At 46.0% G+C, this 12,053-nt stretch overlaps 1 protein-coding gene across 1 annotated transcript in view; it reads right to left on the reverse strand.

Moving 5' to 3' along the window:
• The window catches only part of LOC118019498 (coiled-coil domain-containing protein 6-like), a 105,965-nt gene extending 96,189 nt beyond the window's left edge, over positions 1 to 9,776 (reverse strand). Inside the window, exon 1 of the mRNA XM_035018737.1 lies at positions 9,465 to 9,776. Within this exon, the coding sequence (XP_034874628.1) occupies positions 9,465 to 9,773 (309 nt within the window). The 5' untranslated portion in view covers positions 9,774 to 9,776. The remainder of the gene's footprint in view (positions 1 to 9,464) is intronic.
• Between the last annotated feature and the right edge of the window lie 2,277 nt (positions 9,777 to 12,053).

A 12,053-nucleotide genomic window follows, 5' to 3' on the forward strand; every position in this document is an offset into this window, starting at 1 on the left:
GGGATGGAGCCCCGCATCAGGCTCCCTGCTCAGTGGGGAACCTGCTTCTCCCTCTCCCACTCCCCCTACTTGTGTTCCTGCTCTCTCTGTCAAATAAATACATGAAATCTTTAAATAATAATAATAATAATAATAATAATAATAATAATAATAATAAGGCCACAGGGGCACCTGGGTGGCTCAGTCAGTTGGACATCTGACTTTGGTTTAGGTCATGATCTCAGGGTCCCGGGATCAAGCTCCAGCGTCGGACTCCCTGCTCAGTGGGGAGCCTGCTTCTCCCTCTCCACCCCCACCCCTGCTCATGCTCTCTCTCATGTAAATAAATAGATCTTTAAAAAAAAAAAAAAAAGGCTACACGCATTCAAGGTTCAAAATGATATGAAATAATTAATATGTTTTACAAAAGAAATGGCACCTTAGTGGTTAGTGATTTGTACCTGAAGATGTCCAAGCCTCTACTTTATGGCATATATATTTAAACTGTGCTCTTTGGTTAACAAAGATGTTAAAATCATCTAGCCAATTTTTTTTTCCACCTCAAATTTTAGTGTTTCTATAATCAGGAGCTACTAAATGAAGCAGAGACACAATGTTTTGACTCTCAGCAAATGTCTTTGTTTAGATAAATTAAGGCCTGTCTAGTGAAGACCAAAAAAAATAAATAAATAACTCAACAGAATAAAAGTTATTATTTGAGTTGGTATATTAGGATAACAGGGAAAAAAAAAAAACTCACCACTTACATACAAATAATGTCACAAGTCGAGAAGCTCCTTCTATAATTAAACACCAAATAAATTATTTTTCTCAAGGCTATTTTAGCCTTTCTAACACAACCTCAAAAACGCCGATAGCACAGAAAAGACTCTGCTTAGGAGAGCAACTCATGCCGTGTTTAATCTAGTGCAGGTACTAGATTTCTAAGAACTTCCTTTAGCTCGTGCATACTCCATGTTTTCATTCTTTCACTTTCCTCTTTCCTTCTATGGAAAACTTTTTTGAATCATGACCAACGTCTGGCTGAGCATCCGAGCTCTGCTCCTCAGTACCAAGTGGCCTCATTTGATCCAAAGTGCCCTGAGATGCCCTGGAGGGTATTAACCAGATCACTCTGGACACACACCTGGCACCCACAGGAGGCTGGTTTGATCTGGAACAGATGCGTGGAAGATTATCCCGTCAATCAACACTGCTTTTTTAAAACTCTGGAATTTGGAATTGCCCATAAACTAGTATCTCTAATTAACTTTAATGTACGAAGTCTTTACTTTCGCATAGCTCTGGATTAAAGACTTAGGAAATTCAATCCGTCCAACAGTATTCCATGAAAGGAACGTGGGTGGGCCTCTGGGTGTAACAGGAATAGAGGCAAAACCACCTAGATAATTTCGATCTACAGGCAGATGCAAATTATGAAATTAAAACATCAATGACATTTCTTTTCAATCATCACCACATAAAAAAGAAAATTAAAAACAAACAAAAAGCCTCCCCGTGCCACCTCGACACAGACAAATTGAGCAACAGCTCTCCCCATCTCTCTGCCTTACAAAATAAACTGCAGGCTAATTAAACTGTGAGTGAATATGACACATCGTTTCTCTTAAAGGTACTCAACAAAACAGAGAGGGTAACACAGCCCTCCCTGGAACCCAGACAAGAGTCTGCAGAACTTCCTTTCTTGCTTCCACCTGCATGTGGGTGATTTCTGCACTTCCTAACTCTCTGGACTGGAAAGTGCTGGAGAGGGAAGAAGGACCATTCCCTCTGCTCTGAATTCCCTACAGCACCAAGCCAGGGCCAAGCTGGATGAAAGTCAAGTGCAATCCTTGGCTGGCTGCTAAAGAAGCCCTTACATTCCTTCTGGATATTTCAGAGTACTGGCACACAGTAGGCCGTTCGTTCATAAGTACTTGTAGGTGGAATGGTGCCTATTTCAGGCTGTATTCATCACATGCCATTTTGCGCCTTACTGAGGAGGGAAAGAAATCACAGAAAATTTCCCATCATTAAACAAGTATTATAAAACCGGGTGCCTGGGTAGCTCGGCAGGTTAAGCGTCTGCCTTCAGCTCAGGTCATGATCCTGGGGTCCTGGGATCGGGGTCCTGGGATCCAGCCCCACATCCGCATAGGGCTCCCTGCTCAGCAGGGAGTCTGTTTCTCCCTTGCTCCCCACCTCCCTCCAACTCGTGCTCTAATAAATTTTTTAATTTTATAAAGAATTTTAATCACTAAACTGCACCCCATACATCAGATCTAGAGACCAACAGTAAGTAAGGGGGTGAGTTATTTCTAAATAACCATAAATCTATTAACTACCCTTTGAGCATTCTTCTCCCTAAAAAAGAACGCTTCCACAAAGTGAGATTTGTAATTTAGTGGAATGAGCACTGGAATAAAATTCATAGCTGTAAACTTGACAGCCATAAAAGAAAATTTGACAGTAGTGGGGAAGAAGGAAGAGTCTGCAAGTGAACACCCCTCTGAGATCCTGACAATTAGAAACATTTTCCAGAGCATTAGTGTCCCTGTCAGGAAAGTTTCAACTAACCACCACTAAGCAAGAACACACTGAACCTGTGAATATTTACGTCACCACCTTTGACAATTCAATCTACCTAAAAGAAGCTGCACTGTGATTGAAAACAAAAAGAAACTCCTACCCACTGAGGGAAGAAGTATGGGAAAGAGAAAGGAAGAGGGCTGTTCCTCCTTGTTCAGCCTGGCTGTGGTTTAAAAAGCTCAGATTAGCATTTCTAGGTGTAAATGCAATTATCTCTGCAAGGAATGATTTAAGAAAAAAAGAATGCAAGCACACTGTGTGTGACACTATTATCAACCCCCTGAAGTTCCACTCTGTAAGCCACATGTGGGCATCCACAAGGATTCAGCAAGCCTCCCAATCCTGTTTGCAGATACCTCCCCAACTAGTGCTCCAGGTGACTGGTACCTATATAGATGCGTGATAGCCCGAAGCTGCTTCCCACGGGCAGCTGGGGGGCATTTTAACATTAACAAAAGTTGTAAGAAACATTGGAGTGATCTGTCACCATCACCAAAACTGAAGGGGTAAATCTGACACTTCCAACAGAGCCACTTTGTCCCCTAAAAACCTGGCTCAAAAATCCTTGGAAAGGTGAACCTAAAGACACTTTGTCCCCTTTCAGAGGTGAAATGTATCATGAACACCTAGATATATGCTACAAGGTAGCCTACAACATCACTCATGGTTAGAAGGCAAGAGCTTGGGACTCAGGTTGATTGTAGTAGTCCCCCAAAGTATACAGTGTATCCATTCATCCATCTAGTCATCTGTTTAACCAACCAGGGCGGAAATGGTGTTCAGGGCACATGCAGGAGAGCCGCCCTATTAGCGCTTGGTCAGGAGACAGTATGGGCCCCTTCACCCATTAAACACAAAAACAAACCCGAAAAACTCCACCACCCAATGCCTCCACAGTCAAGCCAACATACTCTTGAGTATGTACCACATGCCAGGCACTGGGGAAGCAGAGTAAACAAAGCAAATTCTGCCCCTGAAAGGAATGTACGCATCTGCTGGGGGAGGCCTATATGATGCGGATGTGCAAGGAGTGACCGATGGGTCCCGTGGGACCATATGAATGGGCACATGATCCACTGTGTGGCTGGCAAAGAGGGAATGCCAGTGCACACCGGGGTGGGGGGTGGAAAAGGCAGTCTAGTCTACTTGGATTTACGAGGTAGAAAGGAAGGGAGGAGTAAGGAATAAGACTAAGGACAGGAAGTACATCCTAGAGGAGTCAGAGAAACCTATTAAAATTCCAGAAATTAGCAGTTCAACCAAGTGAAAGCTTCAAGAATGCGAGGGGTATGAACATGAGGGGTACATCTTGGAAGCACGAGAGGCCAGACCAGGCAGAGCCTGGCAAACAACCAGAAAGTCGACCTGGTGGGGCGCCTGGGTGGCTCAGATGGTTAAGCGTCTGCCTTCGGCTCAGGTCATGATCCCAGGGTCCTGGGATCGAGCCCCACATCGGGCTCTCGGCTCAGCGGGGAGCCTGCTTCTCCCTCTCCCACTCCCCCTGCTAGTGCTTTCTCTGTGTCTCAAATGAATAAATAAAATCTTTAAAAAAAAAAAAAAAAAGAAAGAAAGAAAGTCGACTTGGATCCAGAGGGTATGGATGGGGCACCACTGAAAGTTTTTAAATAAGCAACGACTATTTCAGGTTTTTGCTGTAGGCCAGTCTCTCTGGTCTTGAACAAGAGTCACCACAAACCAGGTACTGGTGATTCTCTGAACTATTCCTCATCCCCAGCAAAACAAATAAGGAGAACACCACAAAAGACTGACATAATCTCCTCTAATGATTTGTTTCTTTAATCAAATACATTATATGAAACACACAGAGGGGACCTATGAACATGAAGAACTTTAACTGCAGAAGAAATCTAACATTATAGCCTTTTTAAGAAGCCTGAACTGGGCGCCTGGGTGGCTCAGCTGGTTAAGCGACTGCCTTCAGCTCAGGTCATGATCCTGGAGTCCCTGGATCGAGTCCCGCATCGGGCTCCCTGCTTGGCAGGGAGTCTGCTTCTCCCTCTGACCCTCCCCCCTCTCATGTGCTTGCTCTCTCTCATTCTCTCTCTCTCAAATAAATAAATAATCTTTAAAAAAAATAAATAATAAGAAGCCTGAACTTGTATACAATTAGACCTAACCGTGAGGTCATACATTTCTCAAAGTTCTGTCTCAAGTTGTGTCTCAAGTTGGGTGTTTCCATTAAGAATCTAAGGGGAAAAAAAATTTAACAACAACAAAAAAAAATGACACACACCACACCTCTTTATAAGGGCAATGTCAATCTGACAGCTTCAGAGTCTGCCAAAATGAAGTCTTAAAAATGGAAAATAGTGTATTAGGCTTCCAGAGTAAATAATCCCAAATCCACAACATTTACTATATGGTGGCTTTTATTGGTTAATGAGACCATTACAATGGTGATGTTTAAAATCGCCAGGTTTTCTAATCATGCAGTACCAACCTGTTTTTCTACTATAACCTCAAAATGCCTTTTTATTTATGTATTTCCCTAAATGTCTATAATAAAGTACTAATTTTATAGTTAGAGAAAGATCCTTAAATACTAGTAACTTATTTCAGGCCTTTATTTTCAAACCAGACACATGCTGAAGGTCTGAACTGGTCTAGGAAAAGCACATACCTTAGAGAACTAGCCATGCCAGGTGTGAAGCTCTGCTTATACTCTGAGAAGCCCAGCAACTAACCAGTCTACAGCTGTGAAGCCATCCAGTGACTGCCCACTAATGCATTTTCTCATCTGCTCAGAGACCACCACCCCTAGACACCTCTCACTACAATGAATCAGATCATCTCCAATTAATTTTCACCCACAACACAAGCTGATAGATCTAGCCGTTAGGCTAGATCTAAAAGCTGCTCAACAGAGTTATTGAGCATTTGTTTTTTATTTTCTCCACTCCAAAGAAGAAATTATGATCTATAATCAGCATCCTGGTTGCTGATTTACTGGGAGAAATTGGATAATCACTCAAAACATTCCATTCCACCCCTAAGCCCCAAGTAAAACACACTAGGGCCAAGCTTGTAACTCCCAGATGCTCCAGGCACTTGGACACATGGATGAAAGGCCTCATACAGAGGATTCTTCCCTGTAGATAATGCTTACCTCTATCATACATATGCTGAGAACACAGACCCATGAAACCAGTCCTTTATTAAATGGATAGTTTGATCCAAATAAGCACTTATATACCAAAATAGACAGAAATGACCACGGTTAAGAATTCTATTAGCCTTTGGACTGGATTTTAAAAGAGGGCATGGAGGTGGGGGGGGGGGGCGGGAAGCACAGTCAGTTAAGTGGCCAACTTTTGATTTCAGCTCAGATCACAATCTCAGGGTCCTGGGATCAAGCCCTGCATCGGGCTCCACACTCAGTGGGGAGTTTGCTTAAGGATATTCTCCCTCTCCACCCCTCCCCCCACTTACACACTCTCTCTAAAATAAATAATCTTAAAAAAAAAAAGAGGGCACAACACTGAGGTATCACTACACACCTATCAGAATGGCCAAAATCCAAAAGACTGACAACACCAAATGCTGACAAAAGATGTGGAGCAACAGGAACTCTCATTCATTGCTGGCAGGAAGGCAAAACGGTACAGCCACTTTGGAAAGACAATCTGGCAGTCTCTTAACAAAATTAAAAATACTCTTTCCATATAATCCAGTAATTGCTCTCCTTGGTGTTTACCCAAAGGAGCAGAAATCTTTTGTCCACACAAAACCCTGCACACAGATGTTTGTTGCAGCTCTATTCAAAAATGCCAAAAGTTGGAAGTAACCAGCCCTTTGGTAGGTTAATGGATAACCATGAAGACAGTAAAAGAGATAAGTGGTTGCCAGGTTAGGGAGGGATAAAAAGGCAGAGCATAGATTTTTAAGGCACTTGGTCTACTCTGTATGATGCTATAAGGGTAAATCCACAGAATGTACAAACAGCAAGAGTGAACCCTAATGTAAACTATGGACGTGGGTGATTATGATGTGTCAAAGTTGGCTCATCAGTTGTAACAAATGTACCACTCTGGAGGATAATGTTGATAATGGGGGGGGGCAGGGAAGACAGGGAGTATATGAGAAATCTCTGCACCTTTCCTTCAATTTTGCCGCAAACATAAAACTGCTCTGAAAAATAAACTGCTTAAAAAGAGAGATTGAGAGGGTACCTCTCCTCCATGGTGTGGCTAATGAGCAATGTATCTTTCTGAACATGTTCAGGGGTAAGGAAAGACATCCATAATCATCTTTAATGCTCAAGAACATGAAAGTTAATATTATATGTAAAGGAAATAATAAAAGGCAGGAAGGTAAGTAATAGGATTATGGTGCCATTTTCCCTTCAAATTAACTAAAATAGTGAAAAATCTAGCAAGGCCTTCATTTAATTGAATACAAGACTTATCACAAACTTTCTAGGCAGCTACTAACAAGGGCTATGTTTAAGTTAGAGTTGTCATGGGTTGTGCAGCTTAACCTTGACATAAATTACAACACGGTGTTGTTCAATGGACCCCTTACACCCACAAATCCATTTCATGTAGTCACATACATTTCTCCTCCCAAATTACACACCGGAGAGGTCAAAACCACTTCAACACAATCTGGGTCCCAGATCAGTTAACCAAACTCTCAAAAGCTTAAAGGAATCTCTTCTCTGCGTTTGCTTTAGTAACACCTGCCAAGTCCTAGGGAACCAGGTAAACCACAGGCATTTTTTATTTGTCTACCTAAATATATGAATCAGAGATTAAAGAAGAACTGAGCGGCTTTTGGTACTTGTAGGCTGTCATCTAAAACAATTTTAAAACTCTACTCAGTAAGGTCACAGAACATTTCACAATGTATATTTGGTTGGATGTCAGTTTTAGCTGAGGGTAAGTGCTAAGAAATAAAGCCACCACCTTATACACTCTTCAAACCAAGTGTTCAGAAGGCCTCTGATCTTATACACCAGGAATGAACATGTCTGTCCGTGCAAAGCCAACGTGTTTGTGTACAATTTACAGACCTACTTATAATATGGTCAAGTATCAAACAGATACCCTTTCAGAGTACCTCCACCCCCTAATCCTCTCCCAAACAAACAAAAACAGCCTGAATTGCTCACTGTATGCAAGAGGCTAGGGATTCTGTTTCATAAAGTTTTACTACTTTCCGTGGTTCACATTCTCCAAGAGACTAACTCTCTCATTTACTAACTCAAACCTTAAATAAACTGCTTCCACCAACTTCCCCCTCTTCTCAAACCCCCACTCAGCAGAGACATCTCTCTGGGCCAAGAAAGCTACAGAGGAGGCTTGGAAGTGCCTGCCTCTGCAAATTCCTCCCCCTTCTTACCGAAAGGGCACTTCAAGAACTTGACAGTCTGGAAAGGCGTGAATGTTGCTCCAATTCCATTCACCAGGGCTGGATTTGAGCATGCAAAGTGTCTTTCTACAATCAATTTCTATTTAGGCTGCCAATTACACTGAATCTTTGGTGGAAATCTGCTTCCTAAGCAAATTCAGAATGCCATCCAGGTCCCATGTATGAGCTATCACTGGGGAACATACACACCCACTCACACATATACACTCACTCCTCCACTGAAGACTTTTTCTGGCACCGGGATATCCTAAACTTGCCCCCATTTCCAGACTGTCATCTTTGATCCATTCCCAAATTCATGCCTTTTTCTCCATCTGAAGGTTCAGTCTAATCAGCTATTGTGCAGCAACTATGGTAATTTATCCCCTTGATTTCTTGACATTTTCTTCTCTGCTCCTGGCTGGGAAACTGTTTTGATCTGAATAGAGTTGTCTGTATGGGGATTCTGCATGTTAATGATGTGGCTAGCTGGCAGGGATATTAGGTGAGAGCACACGGTGTACTTTTGCCAGTTATGTTTCGCCTCATCACGGCTCGAGTGGCCTTTCTAATCGCCTGCTACACTAGGAAGGAGACTACAACACCTAATCTTACTGTCTTCGGGGGAGCCTGCGGGGCTAGGTGGAAACAGAACAGACAGCCTATTCTCTCGTCAAGACTCTAGACTCTGAGGCAAAATACCCCTAGGCACTCCACCACCAATGAAGCAAACACGTACACCTCGTTCGGCAAGGGAAAAGGAGTCAGTCGATACCCTTCACCACGGTTTGAGCCTGTCCAAGCTTCATACCCTTCGCTCTGTCCAGGCTAGTATAAGATGCTGCATTCGCCCGGCTGTATGCTGCCACCCCGCACCCCAACCCCAACCCCAACCAAGGAAAGGATTTCCAACGGAGGTGGGAGCATCAGCTCCGGTACCCGCCCTTCCCTCTCAATCCTGGCCAGAAAACTCCACTTCCCGGATTCCCAGCCACTCTCTCCCGCCCCCTCCCCGGGCGATCAAGCTAGCGCCGTCCAGATGCCAGCGAAGTGCCCAGCCCAGCTATGCACCCCCCCCAGTACCCCAAGGCAGGCCCCTGGAACTGACTCCGAGCTCCTCCCTCTCCCACAGCCTAGGGATCCCCAGATTCTGGACGCACCCCTTAGGCATGCTAGGACTGAAAAAAGTCCCACCCCGCCCCCCCCCCAAGCCACGCCACCAGCCTCCAGCACTGCCCGGGAGGGGCCTCCTCCCCAGAGGCTAAAAGGGAACATGGGTGATGGTCCAGCAGCTTTCTCCCACACCCGGCGAGGAGCCTGACCCTCAGGGGAGGCCAGACTCGCGTGTCCCCGGAGGAACACCTCCCTCTCTCCCACCCCCCGGGGGCCAGCAGTTCTTGGCAGAGAGTGTGTTTGCTACGGGTTCCCGGAGCCTCGGGGAGTTCGGGGGCTGCCCGGTCCAGGTGCAGCCTCTCCCGGGGGCAGGCGGAGGTCGGCGCCACGGCGCACCCCCGGGGGGCACTCACGATGGTCACGCTGGCTTTGCGCAGGTCGCGGTTCTCCTCCTGCAGCGCCTTGCACTTGAGTTTGTAGGTCTCTAGCTCGATCTTCAGCACCTTGTTCTCCTGCTGCAGCGAGGCCAGGCGGTTGGTAAGCTCCTCCAGGCGGAACGGCGAGATGACAATGCCCCCCGACTTCCCACCGCCGCCACCTCCCCCGCCGCTGCTGCCGCCGCCGCCGCCCGAGGTCGATGAGCAGGACGACTGCATGGCGGCCGAGCTGCTGCTGTTGCCCCCCGCCCCGTCCGTGTCGCTCTCGCTGGCGCTGTCCGCCATGGCCGCGGCGGGCTGCGGAAAGGAGGAGGAGGAGGAGGAGCAGGGAGGCGGCAGCGGCGGCGAAGGCTGGGCTGCGAATGAGTGGGCGCCGGGCGAGCACAGAGGAGCGCGGAGCTGGGCGCCTGGCAGCAGGGCGCAGACTCCGAGCGGCGGCGAGAGAAAGAGAGGGAGCTTCCCGCTGCCAAGGGACCTCCTCTGCCAGAGAACAGAGACCCCGCCCGGGCTCGGGCAGTACTGCACTGGGGCTCGCTCCAGCCGGGCCTGGCGCGCTCGCTAGGCCGCCCTACAAAGCTGGCCGAGAGCTCCGGGACCCGCCCGCCGCCGCCGCCGCGGCCCGCCTCCCGGCGCCGGCCCGCGGTCCAGGGACTCGCCGGTGCAGGAAGGCCAGGCCAGCCTCCGCACCAGCTGCGCACCGACCGCACGAGTTCCGAGGGAGGGCCTCCTGGCCCCCCGACCTAAGCCCCCGGCCGCCCAGCCTCTTCCGGGCTCGCGCCGGCTCCCGGGAGAAGGAAACCCAGTGCCCCGCTAGCCTTGCAGGTGCTGGGGACACGTGGAAAGGTCACGCCGGCTCCCGCATCCAGCCCTGGCCGAACCGTGGCCCCATCTTCCGCCGACTGCGTGTGCTCCTGTCTCCCTCTGTCTGTTTCAAACATAGACGCAGCCCTTTCGGTTTTATCTTCTCGGTGAGCTTAACCGGGAAGCCTAGGATAGCGCAAAGAGAACAGAAAGTTCCCCCTCCAGGAGCCAGTGGGGTGAAACAGGAGCAGCCACAGGTTAACCCAGTTAAGAAAGAATTTGCGGGAGCGACACTCCGCTCTCTTTACTCCTCCTCCTAATAATCTCATAAACCATACTGCGCTCAATTGTTTAAACAAGGTGCAACTTTTTCTTTTTCTCTTTGCATCTTGAGAACAGGGCCAGGATGTGTCACGCAATGGGATTGAGACACTAACACTCACCTAATCCAAGAAGAAAAAAAGAAACACTTTCAATGGATTAAAACCCATCTCTTTAAGTGCCAGTTTTCCAAAGTAACTGCAGACGTCGTATTATGCTATACAAATAATGATGATTAAGTGGGAATACGGCGTAACCATCACCCTTATTTACGACCATCTTGCCCACTCCTAGAAAACTTTTAATAGGTTAAAAATAAAACATTAATTAGTCTAATGTGATCTAACTCAGGGTTCTAGTTTTGAAGTATAAGAAATTCGAAATCGAAACTTTGATTACCCCCTTCCCTCCCAAAGAAAAGCTTGCAGGAAATCCGCCCAGCAGGTGAGATGATTCTAAACACCTTTAAACTGTTGACACAAAACAGCTTTCACTTATGTATAAAAATTGGAAAGTGAAACTGACCAGACTAGTTATTATCTGAGTTTAGTCAAGGAAAGAACAAACACTTGGAAACAGAAAATGGGGGGAGGGCGGGAGAGGGAGAGAAAAAAGTGTGAAAATTTTCTATTGCTTTGAACTTTTGGAAATGTTTATAATGTGTCAGGAGGGATAAAGAGGTGGATTTAATGATTTTTATTCCCACTCCTCTGTTATCTTTAAACCTAAATTTGATCTAATGATTAAACTGTCATTAAAGTGTCATTCAGTGGCTAATGGAAGCTGGTATCTCGGAATAAACTAAAATTCCAAGTGTTCCAAATGACATCATCTTTTACCAAGATGGCTGCTTCCAGCAGACAGCTGAGAAATGCCAACAGCAATTAACCCCCAAATTTCTCCTAGTTATTTTTTAGAGCTAAAGGACTTATGAACTTAATCACTGTTGGTGTGGCAAGAAACCAAAAAAAAAAAAAAAAAAAAAGAATTGGCTTTGCTCTTCAGAAACATATAGCCAATGTGAATTGTTAGAAGTGATCCAGTGTAATTTTCACTGAAACTTATTTATCTCCCTGACTTTTCTTTTCGGGGATCTGGTACATGAGACAAGCAGCTCGTTAAAGTAGAAACGGCTTCTGGAAAACTCACTTGCTGGGTGAAATGGCAGAGGAAAGCTAGCAGGGAGCAGCACCACAGGGAGAAACTCAGATTTAACAGCATTCTTTCCGCTTTATTCAGCGCCGTGATAGAATCTTAGAGCGGGTCTGGCTTCCATACTTCACAAGTTTCTATTGTTCCCTATCCCATAGTATCTTAAAGCTTCCACTTTTAGAGCTTATTGCAACAGAAACATTCCTTCCAGGCAGAGCAAGGGGCGAGTTGACTCTCTCTTAGCTTTATCACCAACTACCTGGGAAAGACGGACTGACTCCTTCAAGTCAC

This window comes from Mirounga leonina, unplaced genomic scaffold, assembly GCF_011800145.1.
Source record: "Mirounga leonina isolate KUSES-001 unplaced genomic scaffold, KU_Mleo_1.0 Mir_108, whole genome shotgun sequence".
Classification (NCBI taxonomy): domain Eukaryota; kingdom Metazoa; phylum Chordata; class Mammalia; order Carnivora; family Phocidae; genus Mirounga; species Mirounga leonina.